A 20,251-nucleotide genomic window follows, 5' to 3' on the forward strand; every position below is an offset into this window, starting at 1 on the left:
AGCTGTCAAACATGCCAACAGCTGTTGCCTCAAGGCTGAGTGGCTTGTTCACTATTAGCGCACGAAAACCATTAAAGCCTGAGCAACCAATTTAGCCATCTCACCTCATCCTGTAGTGTGTTTGTTCCCAGTACGAAGCACTGGTGACAAGGATGGGATTTCCACCCTTGAGGCATTAGGCGAGCTTGAAGTCCTCCTGTGAGGCAACCAAAAGAGCTGATCACTGTGGCAGGGAGAGCCAAACAAGCCAAAAGGGCATACAAAAAGAGGGAGTCACACTGAGGGAGCTTGATAAAGTCCACCAGCCTCCTGCCTAAGGATCAAGGGTTCTGTGGAGCTGTTCAGGATTGCAGCGTTAAATTCATTTGCATCATTTGACGTGTCCACAGAGACTTGGGAATCATATATTGAGCGTTTTGACTGTTTCCTGGAGGCAAACGATCTGATGGATCTCAAAGTGACAACAGCATTAAAAAATGACTGTTTTTCATACCTATATTGCAACATCCCCATGGTCACATGATCAAAATTGAAATGCATGGCAATTGACTCATATTTATGGTGGTTGCAATGTCCTGCGGTCATGTAATCACCTTTTGCAATCCTATGACAATCAAAGTCAATGGGGAAACCAGATTCCCTTAACTACCATTTTAATAACTTAACAACTGCAGTGATTCACTTAACAACTTTTTCAAGAAAGGTTGTAAAATGGGAGAAAACCCACTTAGCAACAGAAATTTGAGGGTCAATTGTGGTCATAAGTCAAGAAATATCTGTATGTAGTTGATGACAAAATATGGCCAATGTAACAAGCTGTTAGAAAAAATAAATAAATAGTATAGTCTAGACAATGGAGAGAAGGACCTGTACATTGACTACCATGCTGACTGTATCAAAAGTAAGTCACACAACCCGCAACTCATCTTTAACCTTCAACCACAACCCTACCTCAACCAATCCACCATCACCCAAGACAAGGCATGCACGCCCCTAATTACCTCAATTCCAACTACTGCTGGCCTTAAATGCAAGTTACTCAGTGCAAGAAGCCTTGTGAATAAAATACCTGAATTTCTCCTCTTACTAAATATGGCTAAATTTGACATCATATTTGCTTGTGAAACATGGCTCAATGCATGTCTCCCTGACTCCATTACCACAGTAACAGACTATCATGTTTACCGATCAGATTGTGAAATTCGTAGAGGAGGTGGTGTTGCTATTTTCTATAAAAAGTCCTTACATCTAAAAAACATCCAAGTTACCCAGGAGCTTGCTCTTCCTGAGACCATCATCTGTGAGCTATCCTTAAATAACACATTTCGATTCTTACAATGTTACAGGGCACCTGATTATGACATCGAACATGCAAGCAAGCTAAATTCACTACTAACATGGGCAACATCCTGCCCACACGCTTTTATCGTTCTTGGTGACTTCAATCTACCTCATATTAACTGGATCCTAAATGAATGTACAACTGAACATGCAACCTTCTACAATGCTGTTACAAATCTGGGACTGAAACAACTTGTAACCAACAATACTAGACTTAACAACTGCCTCAATCTCATTTTCTGCAATAGTTTGAATTTAATTTATGGAATACAAACTAAAGAACCCTTTTCCAACAATATGACCATAATATGCTTGACTTTTGTCTCAACATATGCTCACGCAAAAATCATCACAATGATGTAATCCCCAATTATAACTTCAAAAAAGGCAATTATGGTCTTATAGACAATGATCTCTCATCCCTTGATTGGCAATCTCTATTTACTGGATGCAATACTGTTGAAGACCATTACAACATATTTTTACTTGAAGTCAAAAGAGTCATCAAACTGTATGTACCAATAACAACTCCCAAAACAAACAAACAAAAAACAGATTACCCATAACAAAAAGGAAACTCCAATCCAAAAGAGATCACTCTGGTGGAAAAACAAATTTGGTCATGTTGCCAACTTCAAAAGCCAATACAAAAATTTATGCCACCAGATAAAGACTGAATGCACCAATTATCACATTAAACAAGAGGAAAACCTTCTACACACTAATTCCACCCGTGCTTTTTACAATTTTGTAAACAACAAACTAAAAGACTCAAGGTCCATCCCACCCCTGATAGGACCTAATGGTAAAGACTGCAATGACAACACCATTAAAGCCAACATCTTTAAGACATTCTTTGGCTCAGTATTTGTAAACAGCAATGGATCATGTCCAGTATTTCCTAGCTGAACCACAGAAAACTAAAATGATGTAATACATGTCAATTTTACAGAAGACGATGTTGAAAAAGCACTACGCAATCTAAAACCATCTCTATCTATTGGACTGGATGGAATATGTGCCTACTTCTTAAAAAAGCTATCCACTGCCATAGCAGAACCTCTAAGCATAATCTTTGAAAAATCTTTCAGGACCAGCTCCTTGCCTAACCTATGGTTACCTATGGTCATCCCCATCTTCAAAAAGGGAGACCCCAGCCTAGTTGAAAATTACAGACCAATCTCCTTATGCTGCATCACCTGTAAAGTCATGGAATCAATTATTAACCAATCCATTATCCTCCACTTAGAGACAAACAACCTACTCTCTAATAAACAATTTGGTTTCAGAAAAAAACTATCATGTAATCTGCAACTCTTACACTGCAAAAACATATGGACTACACAACTCGATCAGGGCAAAACAATAGACGCAATCTACATAGACTTCTGTAGAGCCTTTGATTCAGTGGTACACGACAAACTACTCCTAAAACTAAAATCTTATGGTATCTCTGGACAACTGCATAACTGGATAGAAGCATTCCTGTCAAACAGACAACAAATGGTCAAAATTGGGAGTGTCCCATCAAATTCTATAGTGGTGTCCCCCAAGGCAGTGTTCTAGGACCAACTCTCTTCATACTCTACATAAATGACCTCTGTGATCATATTAAGAGCAACTGCGTTCTCTTCACTGATGATGTAAATCTGTTCAATACCACAGACAATGCTGCTACCCTTCAAAAAGACCTTGACTATGTATCAGAATGGTCAAACAAATGGCAACTTCAAATCTCAACAAATAAATGCTCTGTCTTACATATTGGCAAAAAAAATCAGAAAATAAAATACAAGCTGAATAGTCAAGACCTTGTTGAAGATCCAAGATCTGTAAAGGACCTCAGAATACTCATCTCTATTGATCTAAGTGCTAGGGCCCACTGTCAATGTCTGTAATAAGGTCAATGACCCTACTAATGCCTTAAAGAGTAAAAAATAAAGTTGGCACCCATTTAGCTTTTAAGCCGTAGCATACACCTAATTAGTTGAATGAACCAGTTCAATATGTTAAAAAAAAACATGCTAAATGTTGCTAGGAGAATTACATTCTGAAAGTTCAATGATTTGACTGAAAATGAAGCATTTTTAAAATACCACATTAGACAGTCAATCATGGATCGTGACAGCTGCATAATTATCATCACCAAACTTTGACCTTGATACAACAAACTATAGAACCAGGATCATATTAGGAAAAGTTGACTGAGTTGACAGACCATCTAATGAGCAAAGCACTCATAACTACTCCTACTAGACACACTGTGCGATCACCTCTTCTTATCCTGTCACCTTTCAAATATTCACAAGAAAATTTCCAGGGTGAATTATGAATAAAGTGTGCACTGCTCTCTCAGTATTTTTCTGAAGAAATGTGTGATGCACTGTACATGCAATCCAGCTTTTTAAAAGTATGTGAATGGGGCATATAGTTAAGACACTGATTGAAACTGCAGCAGCTTTTATTTAAAGGGGATCTGCAATCTGTCAGCATTTAAACTAGGCCTGGATTTCTTCTTGTTGTTGGTCCATTATTATTATAAGTATAATATTTCTTTGAAGCTTTAGACTGCATTTTTATTAAGTGAAGATGCTGTGAGAGCAATGTGCCTTGTGGAGATGGATATACTTCTGTCAACTCTGAAGTGAAGTCTGTCTGAAGTCATCTTGTGCTGCCTCATAGTTGCCATGAACTCTGAAAGGGGGAAGTGAGGGACAAATAGATAGGCTGCTAATAGTCAAAACAAAAGTTTTCCTGTGGGAACCAAAGTCATCCCAACAGGTGGCAATTGAAGGAGAAGAGGAGTGACCAACTAGCCTGCCAGCTACTTTCATTGAACAATGTGACCAGTGACATCTGGGGAGGAAAATATTTGCTCTTTAATTAAGGGGAAAAAAAACCACAGGAACTTTTAGTGTTGGTTTTCATTAGCTGTGCCTATAGGATGTATCCAATAAACATGTTATTGGAGGAATCTACCTGCCTTGGAGTTCTGCTTTTGGCATATGTGTTACTCGGAATGCTGACAACTTCCCTGTGATGCCAGGGATGGGATAAAATTAGCTAGTTTTAAAAAGGCCAGTTCCAATCTCCTGCTTTTGCAATGCTTCTTATGAAGATTCTAAATGGATATTAAGGTCTGAAGGCTCCCATCTCTTTAGTTGCTTCTTTTCATAGCCTTTTTGCAAAGCAGGGAAAAGGAATGGTTGAAGCCTTTCATAGAGTCTGGAAAATAAAAGACTTCCATTTATTTCTCATGGCTTTGAGTTCTTTAGTGCACACATTCCTGTATTTATTTCAAACCTAATGAAAATTGCAACTGCTGCTTTTTATTGCTATCATTTTAATTGGAAAATGATGGTATTGAAGAACATAGACCAAGATAAGTGTGATCCATGGTGCCCTCAACTCAGAATAACCTAGAAGTTCCAATCCGGAGAAGAGAATATTGAACTTTGGCAGAATCATTCCTTGCTTGTATAGAAGAGATTGCTAAATTGCCATTTATGTTTAAATAAGTTCAGTCATCTCACTCAACTTTATATAGTACTCCACAGACCTTGAAAACTTCCAAGGCCCACAGGGAGCAATGAATATTAATAATAGCAATGACATTAATAATAAGTCCATAATAGAAATTTAGTTCTCAGAAATATTTGTCTGTCTAATGTTGAAATGTGTACCTTGATTAATTTTGGAGAGATATGAAAATTCTTATTGTTTTCACAAATGTCTGTAATCACAGCACAGATCATTGGTTCTTATCATATTAGGCATTTGCTTAACAGTGGCAGCAGATTGTAATTATCATTCTTGCTACAAAGTGACTATCTCAGTTGATTAACATCATCTATCGGTATGCAGATGCATTATAGGATAACAGCACAGGCCTGATAAATGTCATCCATTGTTCAAACAGAAGTTTAGATAAGAAGCAGTTGATTTATCTTGATTACTATTTTCTGCACCTGGTCTCCATGTCAGGGGAAAATCTTGAAGCTGCAGGAAAACTTATTTTTTTATATCCTATCCCCCACCCCAGCCTTTAGTCACTGTCTTAACAACAGTGGAGTTGCAATTTCAGTATCATTGATCCATTTGTAAATGTTACCCCTGTGTATTAGCAATAATTAATCAGAACATTTTACAGAGACAGCATAGAAATTATCTGGAAGCTGCAAAAAATGGTAAAATAAATGATAAACATAAAATAAATGATAAACATAAGCATGGCATAGGAATGGAAAGTAAATTGAATATTTAAACAGGATCTCCAACTGTGTCTTTATTGCAAGGCATATCTACTTTCTAATACATGGTACACACCTTTTATTTGAAAATTAGCCTTTTCTTAAACACTTCTAGAAAGGGAGACCTCTCAATTGGTGTAGGTAATTTCTCCACTGTTACACAGATGTTATTGTAATGAAGTCTTTTTTCTCCCTTATATTTAAATAAACTTTCAGTAAGCTGCAACTTATACCTATTGTATCTAGTCCTAACTTCTGTGCCATGGAAAATAATTCTTGTCCTTCTTCCCTGTGGTTTTCCTTTATGTATCTGAACAGGGCCATCTTGTTTTTCCTCCCCCAAATTCAAGGTTGTTTGTAAAGTCAGTGAGGAAGCCAGATTCTGTTAACAACCGTGATAATAATTTAATAACTGCAGTGAATCATTTAACAATGATGGCAAGGAAAGTCATAGAATGGGGCAAACTACTTAATTACTGTCTTGCTTAGAAACAGAAATTTGGGGCTCAATTGTGGTCGTAAGTCAAGGACTACCTGTATTTTTACTTTCTCTGCTTTCAGTGAATTTAAACAAAGCATTCACATGAGTTTCTATTATGGGTGCTCAAGCCAGCATAAGTAACGTTGTCATGGGTTTTTCCCCCTTTAAACTGTTTCATGAAATGTTTGTTTATTTATTTTAAATTTTATTTATTTATTTATTTGATTTGTCAATCGCTTGCAAGATAACAGGTATAAGTATAAACATGAGAAAGAATACAGGAAATAGGTACAAATAAATGGGGACAATAGGACAGGGATGGCAGACACGATGGTACACTTATGCACGTCCCTTACAGATCTCTTAGGAATGGGGTGAGGTCAATCATGGATAGTTTGAGGTTAAAGGAGTGGGGGTTAGAGGATGTAACAGCAGAGTTGATATGATGGACTGTGTGATAGAATTGCTGCTGGAGGACCTCAGTGCCACAAAAAGAATGACAGAATTTGAATCAACAGTGACGAGGCTTGATGTGAGCATTTGCCTTAATAGCCATATGTTGGGTTTATCCTGGTGAATACAATGTTATTTTTATTCATCTCATTTCTAATAAAGCATTTCATAGTCAGTGGACAGCTGGCCATGTGCAAGCTTGCAGATTCTTATTTTTTCTACACCCTTTACCCTTTTCTACAAGAAATTGTGCTTATTCCCAAATAGATGTGTTTAACATCAGAGCCAAGGGAAGCCCAAGTCTAATTTTACTCTGCTAGTCAGTGCACTGTGGGCACCATAATTTGAATGAATTTAAAATACAAAATTGCACATACTCCCAATCCTTTTTTCCACTGTAAGATTGACAACCTTCCCTGGAGATTACAACCTTGAATTTGGGGGAGGATTTAATAACTTCAATAACCCTGAGAGCTATACTATACTTACAGGAGTATGATCTCCCAGTAGGGTTATCATTGCTGATCAGGTCAAAGAGAGAGAGTGAAAGGAAGAAAGACAGGATATTAAATCAATATAAGGAACATATTCTGCATATTTATATATACAAAAAAAGTGAGAAGCAATGAAAATAGGTAAGCCACACTGTATGAACAGAAATAGAGAGAAATTTCTAAATTTTCAAAGAGGAAAAGATCAAAGTAATTACATAAAAACTCTTTATGATGTGGAAGAAAACAATGGCAAACTTATATCTGTTCATGAAGGATAAGGATGTTTCTGTGACAACGACTGTCAATAGGAAATGATTTTCCAGTGGTAAATGTACAGCTGTGAAAGCTGTTTATTGACAAAGAGTGAGAGAAAGAAGACAGATGATTTTGAATTATAGCATAGATCTGGAGTCTGTTGCTAAGAATAATTGCAAGTAGAGCCACTTGATTGATCTTGGGCCAAATAATGATTGAATATTCCCATGAGGTACTGATTAAGAAGCAGAAACTTATACTTTAGGCAGTTGATGCAAACAGATGTTGAAAAGAAAATATATTATGGCAGTGTTGTATTGATGTTATTGGGGGTAGGAGAAGGGGAAGACAATGACTAAGATGGATAGATAGGATCAAAGAAACAGCATATCAATGAAGAATTATGAATTATTACTGGGAAATGTTGAAATGGCGATCACTTATCCACGTATGGTCTTGATTAAATTAGACATTTTATGTGTATGCCTTCGTGTGCAGAAATCTGTGTACTAATTTATTGGGAATGTAGAAACAGTGGTAAAACACAGAATGGGGAGTGGTGTTGGTGGGAGGGAGTGTGTACTTAAGACATGTAACACAGGGGTGGGATTCAAATATTTTAACAACCAGTTTTATGGACATGGCTTAGTTGGTGGGCGTGGCTTGGTGGTCATGTTATTGGCTGGGTGTGGCCAACTCAATATCACTCACATCGAGGCATGCATCTCCTCCCCTGGCCTCTCATGACTGTTGAGATGCTGCAACAGTCGTAAGTTTGAAAAATGGTCATAAGTCACTTTTTTCAGTGGCACTGTAATTTTGAATGGTCACTCCACACAAGCAAAGTACCAGCAAAGGAGGGAAAAAAAAACTCCAGACGAGTTCCTGAGACAGGAAGTCTAGTCCTGCCAAGAATGTAATAAGGGTAAACGGATAGGCAGTTTCTGTAAGCAACACCAGAATGTTTCCTTCCTGCCTTCCTTACAGGATAAGGCCAAGAATTTCTTCTAACAACCGATTCTCCAAACTGCTTAGAATGTTAACAACTGGTTCTAGAGAATAGGTGCGAACTGGAAGAATCCCACCCCTGATGTAACATCAACCAAAGGGTAATAAAACCATTAAACTCATTCCTAGGTTAAAGTAATTTGGACTTTCTAGTTTGGATTTAATTCTAAAAAGGTACTTTTGAACCCACAGGGAACTGATTGTTGTATCTCTTGGCAGTCCTTTAAAACATTCATTGGATTAAAGAGCAATGCAGGTATGGACTGCATTCAGGCACGTTTCCACAGGTTCCGTAGCACTTTTCTGGAATTACAATATGATTCAATATATTTTATTGATTAGTCAATTGATCATATCAAATATGACCATCACTCACAGTAAAGTACAACAAAATAAGGTAAGATACACTGATGTGAGGAAAATAGCTATGGTGAGATAAAATAGAATAGCATAAAGTAGATAAGATGAAGTAAAAGTAAAAGAGTAATTAATATTTTACTAAATGGCTTTTTATAGGGAACATGGCCAACCTTGCCCTTATTGCTGGGGTTGGTACACACTTATCCATCCCCAAGATACATTTCAGACAAGTAGATTGAATCTGTTACAGTAAATATATATTTACATATACAACACACGCACACTGTATATGTTCCCTCAGAGTTATTGTTGCAGATCATAATCTTCCATCAACTAACTGATATTAACTTAGCTTGTTGTGTAAGCCCAACCAACTGTAATATGTTCCTAAATCATGGGTAAATGTTATTCCAATTCCATTAAGTAGGATATTTTATTTCTAGGGCCAGAAATAAAAGTCCCAACACTCTTAAAAAAACTTGTGGATTTCTTCACACAAGTTTTTTAAAGATGTTTTCATGAGATTTCTGCTTGCCCTATAAACCAAATATTGATTCTATAATTTTCCCAGCTTGTACATTTTCACCCTCACTTATTTTGGTACTGTACTGGGAGTCCTCACTTAACAACCATCTGTTCCATGATCATTTGAAATTACAACAGTGCTTTGGTCATAAGTCAAAGGCTATGTATAATATCAAATGACCAATAGACTTCTTAGAGTTAAAATTACAATTGGATGGATAGTAGATAGTATATATAGTATATAGTACATAGTACATAGTGTGTGTGTATGCATGTGTATCTGTGTGTGTGTAAACGTGTGAAAGGTGGAATTATTGATTTTCTGAAACCTTTTATTTGATTTCAGTTTTTGTAAATCATGTGTATCTATCAGTACAAAAAGGTGCATCACATAGAATTGGATTTTGATTCTTGCTGTCTAAATAAAACTCAAAGAAGCAATGAAGTTGAATGAATAAACTTGAATGAATAAATAATGATAGGAGACAGCAACCTAGAGAATAACATGTTCAGCTATCTTAAATAGTGGGGTAATTTAGTTTTAAATATTATACTCTGTGTACTTAAGGTGGGATTTTATACGAGTTATATCATTTAGTACAATACTAATATATTCTTTATGGACCTTGATCTGATAGATCATCATTGTTCCATTTCCCTATTATTAATAGATATCCATAAAGTCTTACCTTGTAAATTTTCCTAATAAATGTAAGAAAATTAAATTATCTCATAAATTATCTCATTCACTGCATAATTCTCAGCAAGAGTGCACAAGTCCTAATCTTCTATATCATTAAACAATGATAGATTTTGATAGATGTTTTAAGAACATGGGGAAAGGGAGGGAATCAAAAAGAACCTTCCCTTCAATATTATTTTGTTGAGAGGCAGTTTGATGTGATGGTTAATGCATCAGGCAAGAAACTGGGAAACTGTGAGTTCTCGTCACACTTTAACCATGAACCCAGCTGTGTGACCTTGTGCCAATCGCTCTCTGATAGCCCTAGAAAGTAGGCCTTGGCAAACCACCTCCGAAAATGTTACTGAGAAAATTGGAGGGACAGTCAAACTAGCAGTCCCCAAGAGTCAACACTAATTGAAGGCACAGAAAAATCACCCCAAAACCTGCAGTTCTAAACAAAAGTTCAGTTATCCCCTTACATGAGAAAATGTCAAATATTTATATGTAAGCAAAATGAAGCAAAAATTTTAAAAATCTGAATTTTGAGACCTCTGTGGCATGTAATAAAAATAATGTTTTTTTCTCAGTGTCACCATATTAGTCCAAACTGGCAAGAACAAAAAATATTGTGCTAGCTGATTAAAAATGATCTGAATGCTATTTTCTGACATTATTCCCTACATTGTTAAATCACATAAAGGTCATTCATTGCATGCTAAATTCTGTCATACAGCTTCTGAACATAATATGGGTAGTAACTACAGATAGTGCTTGACTTACAACCATTCATTCATGACCCTTTTTTTTAGAATAGAATTGAAGTTTGAAGTTACAATGGCACTGAAAAGAGTGACTTATGACTGTTTTATTACACTTGCAACCATGGTAGCATCCCCATGGTCATGTGATCAGAATTAGGACGCTTGGCAACTGGCATGTATTTATGACAGTTGCAATGTCTTGGGCTGATCTGATCACCTTTTGTAACCTTCTGACAAAGTCAATGGGGAAGCCGGGTTCACTTAACAACCGTGGCAAGAAAGGTTGTAAAATGGGGCAAAAGTCATTTAACAACTGTCTTGCTTAGTAAAGAAAATTTTGGGCTCAGTTATGGTTCTGAGTCAAGGAGTACCTGTATTGAACATGAAACAATTTCCTTAATGAAACCAAAGATAGTCTTCAATGTACAACCACAATTCAGCCCAACATTTCTGTTGTTAAGTGAGACATTCGTTATGTGAGTTTTACCCCATTTTTATGACCATTTAAGTGAGTTTTGCCCCACTTTTATGACCTTTCTTGCCACATCTGTTAAGTGAATCACTAGTTAGTAATAAGATTGTTAAGTGAATCTGGCTTCCCTATTGACTTTGCTTGTCAGAAGGTCACAAAATGGAACACTGCAACTGTCATAAATATGGGTCAGTTGCCAAGCACCTGAATTTTGAATTTTGATCACATCAGGCCATGGTGGGATAGATGTTTTACTACTGGTTCTGTGGGCATGACTTGGTGGGCATGGTGTGGCTTGGTGGGCATGGCAGGGGAAGCAAAATGTCCATTCCCACCGCACTAACCTGCTTCCCAGCTCCATTCTCCTGTGCAAGGCAACAAAAGAAAACCCAGCCAATCAGCTGGGACTCGGGAGGCAGAGAATATATGGGGGCAGGGCCAGTCAGAGGTGGTATTCTGAACTACTCAAAATTTCTGCTATCGGTTCTCCGAACTACTCAAAATTTCCACTACCAGTCTCTAGGACTGGTCAGAACCTTCTGAATACCACCTCTGACATCAGATCATGTTGATCATGGGGATGCAACAAGGGTCATAATTGTGAAAAACAATCATAAGCCATTTTCTTCAGTGCCATTGTAACTTTGAATGGTTGCTAAATGAATTGTTGTAAATCAGGGATTACCTGTAACTGGTTGCTAATGAAAATTCCCAGATTACCTAAACACTAATATTTTCTATGTAGCTATGTAACTTGAAAATAAAGCTTGGTAACAAGACCAAGAAACATTTAACAGAAAATAACGTATGGCTAAAGTTAGAATTGTGTAGGTGCATATGTGGGTTTCCCTGCTACTTTTTTGTACATAGATTTTATAATGTCCTTGCTAACATTGATAATGATTATGCTCACGTGTATTTTTATGCCAGCTCAATATAGCCATTCTGTCCTAATGTTACATGAAGTTATACTGAGAAAATTATACTCACTGTTCAAAGCAGCCTTGACTTAAAGCCACCAACTGATTTGAGAACAATGTAACACTACCAAGCCACTTAAAATCAAGTTTTTTGAGGCAAAAAGGAGAAGCTCTTCTCCCTATGAAAATTAAATACATATTTGGCAGATGGCATATTGTGGGTAGAAGTCTGTTAGGACTGAAGGAAGCAGAGACAAACATGGATGGAATATCAAATTCTTCCCCAATACTTCCTACTTTTCTTCTTTAGGTGTAAGCAACAAACTGTAAAAAGATGGATGGACAGCTGTTACCAGAAGTATCTGCAGTTATTGTGCAGAAGTTATTTTGTCAAATTAGACTATGAGCTCAATTACCCTAGATCAGTAATGGAATCAAACCCAACTTGCTGTCCTCACTACCTACAATGGGCATGCTCATTGAAGGAATCTTTGTGCATACAGATGTGAAAGTAGAAATGCTGGACCAATTGGGATCCCTTGTTGCTTGAAAAAACTTCTACCTCACCCTTCTGACTTCAGGACAACTTCAGGTATTCACCAGGGTGCTTGATATCTGCAGTCATTGGGAGCAAGCAGTGATATGCACAACATGAATTTTTGTCCTCTCTTAATTGCTTCTTCAGCTAATAAGTAGGGTCAGATCAATGAGGCTTATTGTCTTCCAAAGGTGATGGGTCAACTCCTAAAATGCTCAGGGTATCTGATATTAAGAAATATTTTTAAGCAATGAGAGTATTGAAGGTAAAAATAAGCAGGAATGTATTTATCCTGCTAATTTTCAACTCAAGGTAGAAAAATTAATGCAAGTTAGCACTGGACAGTACAACCAATTCTTTCTTTGTTTATTATTTACCAGTATTTGTTAAAAAAATTTGCCCCTTATCTTGCCGTAAGGCTATTCTTGGCAGCTTACAACAATAAAAAGGGGAAAAAATGAAAAGAGTGTGAATAGAAGATAATAGACTAATAAAATAAGCAATGATTAAAAAACATGACAATAACAAAAAACTATTATATGAACAACCCCCCCCCCAAAAAAAAGGACAAGTAAAGAGCAGAGAATGGATTATGGGGGACGGAGAGGGGGAGTTTGCCATCAATCCAGCAGCCACCACCAAAATGGAATTTTTCCAAGTAGTCCCCATAGATTATTAATTCTTGACCTTAATCGTTTACAATTGGGAAAAGGAGGATTGAAGAGCTTGGATATATTTTGTTTTGTTTGAGGCTCAAGCTGGCTTCCTGGTGTCTGAAGAACTCTCAGGAGGCAAGATGAATACAAGAAATCAATCCATATGTTCTTCAGGAAGCCAGAGCTTTTGAGAGGAATGCAAAACAGGGTTTTTTTGCAACCATCTGTTGAGTCATCAGCTGGAGGGCTGTGTTTTAATTCAAGTTCAACCACTGTGGTGTAGTGCAATCCAATTTCAAGGAAATGTCTCAAATAAGGAACCAATCATTACAGCATTGCAGTTTGGTTGATATATTTTATTTATTTAATAAAATTATGACCCTACTTTCTTTTGTCGGACTCCAAATGCAGTTGCCCATCAGCATTCTAGTTCAAACCTGGATCCCTCCAGCAAGTGACACTGGACCTGATCAGCGTGGAGTTAATGGCTGAATGAGAGCTCCCAAAAGCTGCTTTGCAATGCTACCTGGGAATTGGGGCTACGCAGTGAATTCCCCAGTGATGTCACTGGATACTTTGTTGAGGGGGAATAAGTTTAATATAACAGGGCTCTCGTGGGTTGGTGGCAGGTCGGGTACAGAGCGTTATAGACTGTGGGATGGGGGAATATAGGAATGAAGCTGGATTAGCCATATTAGGAAACGTTTGTTACACAGGGGTTTAGGATAGGGTGGTGAGTAGGAGGTATCTGTGATTAGGAGTGCGGGGTTACTCTATAAGTGTGTTAGAAGGCAAATGCTTCCAGCGCTAACCTAGTTCAGATTTCAAACCGTTAGCACTGGATGGGATGTGAGTTATATGTACAAATAAATGACTACATACATCACTGTTTGTTGATTTGTGGATTTGTATTCCGGGTCTACAAACATCTGGAAAACCAGCTAACATCTTCTAGGAGCTCAGGGTAAGACATATAGAGATCTCTCCTAATTTTTCCCCCTGCAATAACAACCTTGTGAAATAGGTTGGACTAAGTAAAAGCTATTATACTTCTATGCTTGAATAGGGAATTAAAGCTTGGTTTCTCTTGGTCCCAGTCTAACCTATACAGTGGTACTTCTAAAATATTGCTATAGGAAAGTATCTAGTTACATTTTTTCCATATTTTATCCGAAATATTAAACAGAGAAGGTAGGCAGCTTAGCTACTTTTGATAAGCGTATTTCTGTTTGAATGAATCTTGCAATTAAAATGCAGTCATGTGGAAGGCAGTATCTTATCATTTACTATTTTCCTCTAGTAGACTAGGTCACCTTCTCTGTTTATATGTGAAGAGTAGCCACTTCTTTAGGCTAGGTTAAAAAAAATTAAAGCCCACTCAACCCACACCAAATTTGAATATATCTTGCTCATTTTCCCAAAAATAAATAAAAGCAAGTTCCAGAAATAACATATTGGATTTAGCTTTTTCTCAGTGATCACTTTGATTGGTTACTTCCAACTTGGCATTACTTTTGTATAGTATTTTCACAGAATTTAGATAAGAGGTGAGAGTCTTCTCATCTTTCCAGTCAGCATAGACTGGTTAACTTGACAAATATTTTCTCCTGGTGGTATAATAATAAATTCAAAATGTCACAGAACATTCTTGTCAAAAAGGCATTCCATTCCAGAAGATTTAGTTTTCTAAACCAAGAGGGGAAAGAAAAGAAAGGTGGAATAATTCTATGTTTAATTTGTTTACCTTTTCCCCCACTTCTACACCTGTATTTTGCATGTACACACACACACATATATACACATCATTTTTTTACGGTGATGACCCACATATCATCAATAATACAGATATGCAAAAGGGTACATGTTATGTTATGTTGTTATATTATGTTACGTTACATAATGTGATATACAGTATGTTCATCCTTAAGTTTGATCCTAAGATCTTAATTTTTTTAGATCTGCTCAAAACATATTGTAACAAACTTTAGCAGTTTAGCTTCAACAAAGTTTGATGAACTGAATTCTCACAGTCATTTTTTTTTCAAGGAGGCATCATGATAAGTTTGTTTTCACCAAAGTCATAAATGTGGCATATGCATCAAATCCTCTTAAAATGTTTTCAAGAGTGCAGAATTCAGTTTGGCATTGTATGTAGCAGGTATAGAGTAGGCAGTGTTGGGCAGAGGCTCACATTTGATCCTTTTTACTTTGGGAATAAAATACTGCAAATTGAAAAATTCTGCAATACAACTCACAAAAAATCTTTTATATATTTATTTAGTTTCTTTAGTTTCAGCCATCATTGAAACTTCGGCAGATAAGAATCCCTCATTTACTTCTTAAAAAAAAAATCAGTTGGAAAGTAATTAATCCCCAGTTCTTTATCTCATCCCTCTAGTGTGTGCCAACATGACTTCATTCTATGTACAATTGAAACCGTACCCATTACCTACCTAATAAAGTGGGAAAGAGGATAATCGCCACAGCCACTGTGGTAGCTGACTAACATAGATCTCTAAATATGCTGGAGCTAACTGTCCTGAGGCTTCTTGAATCAAGTGGGATTGAAAGTTGCACATCAGCCTGAGCCATTTAATTTATTATGCCTTGTGGAACTGACAGTCTTTTCTAAAGGAGAGTTTTGCTTTCCCCATTCCTCAGTGTCTCTGCCAACTTACATCTTTTCTGTTTGCTTTTTACAGCTTTAAGCAAGAGGTTGATGCTTAAAATATTAATCTTTGTCCCCCATTTACCTTCTTTCCACTCTAGTTCCCAGGTGATGTAAATAACAGCAGCTCACCAAAAAAAAAAAAAAACAAAACCCACAAACATACACACAAAGGAAAGAGAAATTCTTGATTTTGGGGTGTAGGGAAGCATAACAGCAATATGGCCCCTTTTAATGGTTGACATTAAGGTCTAAAGTGAAAAGTAAAGTTGCAAATAATAATAATAGCCTGGTATGTTTTATTTGGGTCAACACATTCTTGTGTTTATGCTCTGTTTTAAAGAGACAACTGAACAGCTCAAGTATTTCATCAGGCTATTGTTTCATAAGATAAAGGGAAAGGTTCCCCTCGCACATACATACTAGTTGTTTCTGGCTCTAGGGGGTGGTGCTCATCTCCATTACAAAGCTGAAGAGCCAGTGCTGTCCGAAGACATCTCTGTGGTCATGTGACCAACATGACTAAAAGCCGAAGGCACACGGAGCTCTGTTACCTTCCCACCAAAGTGTCCCTATTTTTCTACTTGCATTTTTACATGCTTTCGAACTGCTAGGTTGGCAGAAGCTGGGATCTCATTCCATTACACAGTGCTAGGGATTTGAACCACCAAACTGCTGACCCTTCTGATCAACAAGCTCAGCATCTTAACCACTGAGTCACCACATCCCTTATCATTTCATACCAATAAACAATTTCATTATTCTTCTTTTTTTTAATAAAGCAGATGGAAGGGATGGTCTTGGCAAGGCAAAAGAATACATTTGTTGAGAGGAAATTAGTAGATTTCTAAGAGAGGATATTAGAGCCACAGCACACAATGTTTTCTGGTCAAGGTTTATAGTTGCCCTTTCACCTGGCCTGGGGTGTATAATCCAAGTAGGAATGTCTAGGAAATATAAGTGGGTAGTACAAAAGCAAATTCCATATTGAATTTAAATTCAATTAATATGATCAATACCCCTGCATGTAATGTTTTCTCCTTCTGTAACATTAAAAGCCACATTTTAGCAGCAATTTTATCTAGCAATTTTATCAATTGTATCTAGGCATTAGAGATTTTGTGATGACCTGGGGCGTGGCACAAAGGCAACACAGTCACATAAGAAGAAGTTCCTTTAATACCTCCAACTTTGCCGCCAATGTCCAGTTACCTTTTGATGGAGAAAAAACTCTCCCAAGAACAGTATTTAAGTGGAGGAAATTCAGTCTGAAAACAAAGAACATATAAAATGTAAATAAAAATCTACACAAACCATGCTGCAGCAATTAACTGGACATGGCAGGATAAGGAATTGCAGACTTCAAAGCCAACAAAACACACACAGTTGGGAAATCGCCAGGAACCCAGATAAGCCTCAACAAAGATAATTCACAGTTTGCTTCCAGCATCTTTGCTGTGCATAGCTTGCCTTTTAAAACACTGTGTTCCCAGCTGCAGCTAATGAAGGGAATTAGGGCCCTTTCCTCCCGCATAAGCCACGCAACTCATGTTGCTCCCTTCTCTGTTCCTCCCTGCATGCTCTAGGATGAAGAGGGGGTGGGCCTGGATCTTCCTCTGAATTCTCTCTGCCTTGCTCTACCTCTCCCCTACTTTGCCCAGCTGGACTGTGCCCTTCCCCAATTTCTTCCACAGCCACCAAAGCCACACTCCTACTCCCTGTCAGCTGGTCGACCTCCCGCACAGAATCAGATTCCAACAGGGGCATGACAAATATTCTTGCCACCTTTGGTCATCACACACTATAGTAATACCAGTAATAGTACTGGTGTTTTAAAATATCAATACTAGTATTGGTATTTATTATATTTTGGGGCTATAGTTGCAAAAATATAGTATCCTGACTGAGAAAAAACAATTATTTGGCATTGATCTATCTGCATGTTAATGTTGGATTCCGTAAATACATAAATCAGCATGTCTATACTTATGTCTATGTCTTTCTCAAGAAACACATTGACTTGAAACCTGAAATATTTTTATTAGGAATGGTACCTGAAGGTTACAGTCAAGAAAAAACATATTTAGTCATGCATGTATTAACAGCAGCTAGAATTGTATTTGCTCAGAATTAGAAAAGCGATAAGATACCGATAGAGGGAAAAGTAATTGAGAAAATATTTGAATGTGCAGAAATGAACAGATAACATTGGTAATTAAAGAAAAAGACAAAATGGAATATTATATGGTATGGGATTTATTTTATCAATGGTTAGAAAATAAAACAAATTAAACTGAATTAGATGAATATATAAAGCAATAAGATAAGAATGTTAAAAAAAACAGATATAGTAGATAAGATATATAAGAAAATGTGATTATTGATATATTGGTAAGAAAAATATCCATTATAATTGTAAGCACATGAAATATGTACCTAGTCGACAAACGGTTGAAATGGAATGGAATTATTGTATGTATAAAATAAAATAAAAAACTTTTTTGAAAAAGAAAAAAGAACACATTGAGAAATTGGAGTTTCAAAACCATGTCCTAGAAGCAAGCACTGAAGAAGCTGAAGTTTGTTAGCTTGGAAAATAAAAGCTTAAGAACAGATAACGATAGTTATTTTCAAATCATTCTCTTGCTTTAGAGAGCAAGCCTAACCCTGAGGAATATAAGTGGCAGGGAAGCAAATTGCAGCTAAGCATAAAAAGAAATTTCCTTGCATTATGAGTTGTTTGATAGTTGGAACAAACTGTCTTGGAAGAGGCTGAATCCTAAAGGCATGTAAGTAGAGGCTGGACAGTTACCTATCAGAGAAGCTATAATTGCATCCTGCATTACAGAGCCATGGGCTACTATTTTGGCACGAACTGAATCTGTTGGGATGAAATGAATGACCATATGGAGTTTATTTGCTAAAAATCCCCCCAAAATGCTACATTATATCCAGCCTTCTCCTTCTTCTTTGCAGGTTTTCCAAGGCAATGTCAATGCTGACAGTGTGGTCCAGCACAAATTCCTTCACTCTGTTAAAGCTCGCTTTGTACGCTTCGTGCCTGTGACATGGAACCCGAATGGAAATATTGGTCTGCGGGTTGAAGCTTTTGGATGCTCATACAGTAAGTATTGAAATGTATCCTAGCATATACCAGAAGCATCATCATCTTTCTGCTGAAGGTTCAGAAACAATTTTGTACATTCAACTTGTCAGGAGGATACTACTGCACAAGTTTACAGAGCATATCACAAGCTGACCAGTTGGTTCCACCACTGATTTTAGCTTCAGTAGCAAGTTTTGGTCAATCCCTACCTTCACTGTGTTGTCTGTATATACTTTCCCTCCAGCATTTTTCTGGCCAATTTTCACTTTTTCCTATATGTGTTTACCAAAACTACTATTACCCAGGGGTGGACATCAAAAAATTTAGTAACCAGTTTTCTGCCTGATTGCTGGGTGGGTGTAGCCATGGTGGGCATGACCTAGTCTGCCTCCTGCACCATGGTGGCGGGGGTTGCCCACCCCTGGCTTTTGAGGCTTTTCTCAAGCTTCCAAGAGGTCAAAACAGCCTCCCTGGGCTCCAGAGGCTCCTTCTGGAACTTCTGGGAGACCCATTTGTCACCCTCCCTGGGCTCCAGAGGCTTTCCTTGAGCTTCCAGGAGGCTTCTTTCCCTCCTCCCTGGGCTTTGGGGGCTCTCTGAAGGCCAGACATGGACTCATTTCTGGCCTTCCAGAGCCTCTGGAGACCTGTTTTTTGCCCTCACCAAACCTCCTCGCAGATCTTGCAGTTACCTAGGATCCAAAACAAACCGCATGGAGATACCTGGGAGGGGAGGAGCAGGGTGGGAGGGGCCAGCTAGTCGCCAGAACTACTGGTTTGGTGAACCAGTTATAAAATTAGTATCTGGTTTGCCTAAACCGGTACGAACCGGCAGCAGCCCATCCCTGCTATTACCTAGAATGTCACCAATAGCTTTTTTACTAGTAAATATTTTTAAAGATTACTTTCTTTCACTACAGATAAAAAGTTATATCAAACCAATACAGGTAGTCTTTTACTTATGATTACAATTGAGCCCAACATTTCCACTGTTAAGTGAAATATTTGTTGTGTGAATTTCGAACCATTTTATCACCTTCCTTGCTAGTTGTTAAGTGAAACACTCCAGTTGTTAAATTAGTAACATGGTTATTAAAGGAATCTGACTTCCTCACTGACTTTGCTTGTCAGAAAGTTTCAAAAGGTGATCACATGACCTCAGAACACCACAATGGTCATAAATATGAGTCAGTTGCCAAGTATCTGAATTTTGATCACATGTCCATGAGGACACTGCAGTGGTTATAAATATGAAAAATGGTCATAAGTTGCTTTTTTCAG

General features: G+C 37.5%; 1 protein-coding gene across 2 annotated transcripts in view; it reads left to right on the top strand.

Annotated features, from left to right (window-relative positions):
• Positions 1-20,251, top strand: part of CNTNAP5 (contactin associated protein family member 5) — a 402,137-nt gene that overhangs the window by 131,178 nt on the left and 250,708 nt on the right. For both annotated transcript variants that reach the window (XM_087920476.1, XM_087920475.1), the window contains exon 4: positions 18,844-18,991. In XM_087920476.1, the coding sequence (XP_087776602.1) occupies positions 18,844-18,991 (148 nt within the window). The remainder of the gene's footprint in view (positions 1-18,843; positions 18,992-20,251) is intronic.

Source organism: Pseudonaja textilis, chromosome 1 (genome assembly GCF_049901715.1).
Source record: "Pseudonaja textilis isolate UNSWEBS1 chromosome 1, rPseTex1.2, whole genome shotgun sequence".
NCBI classification, from domain to species: Eukaryota; Metazoa; Chordata; class Lepidosauria; order Squamata; family Elapidae; genus Pseudonaja; species Pseudonaja textilis.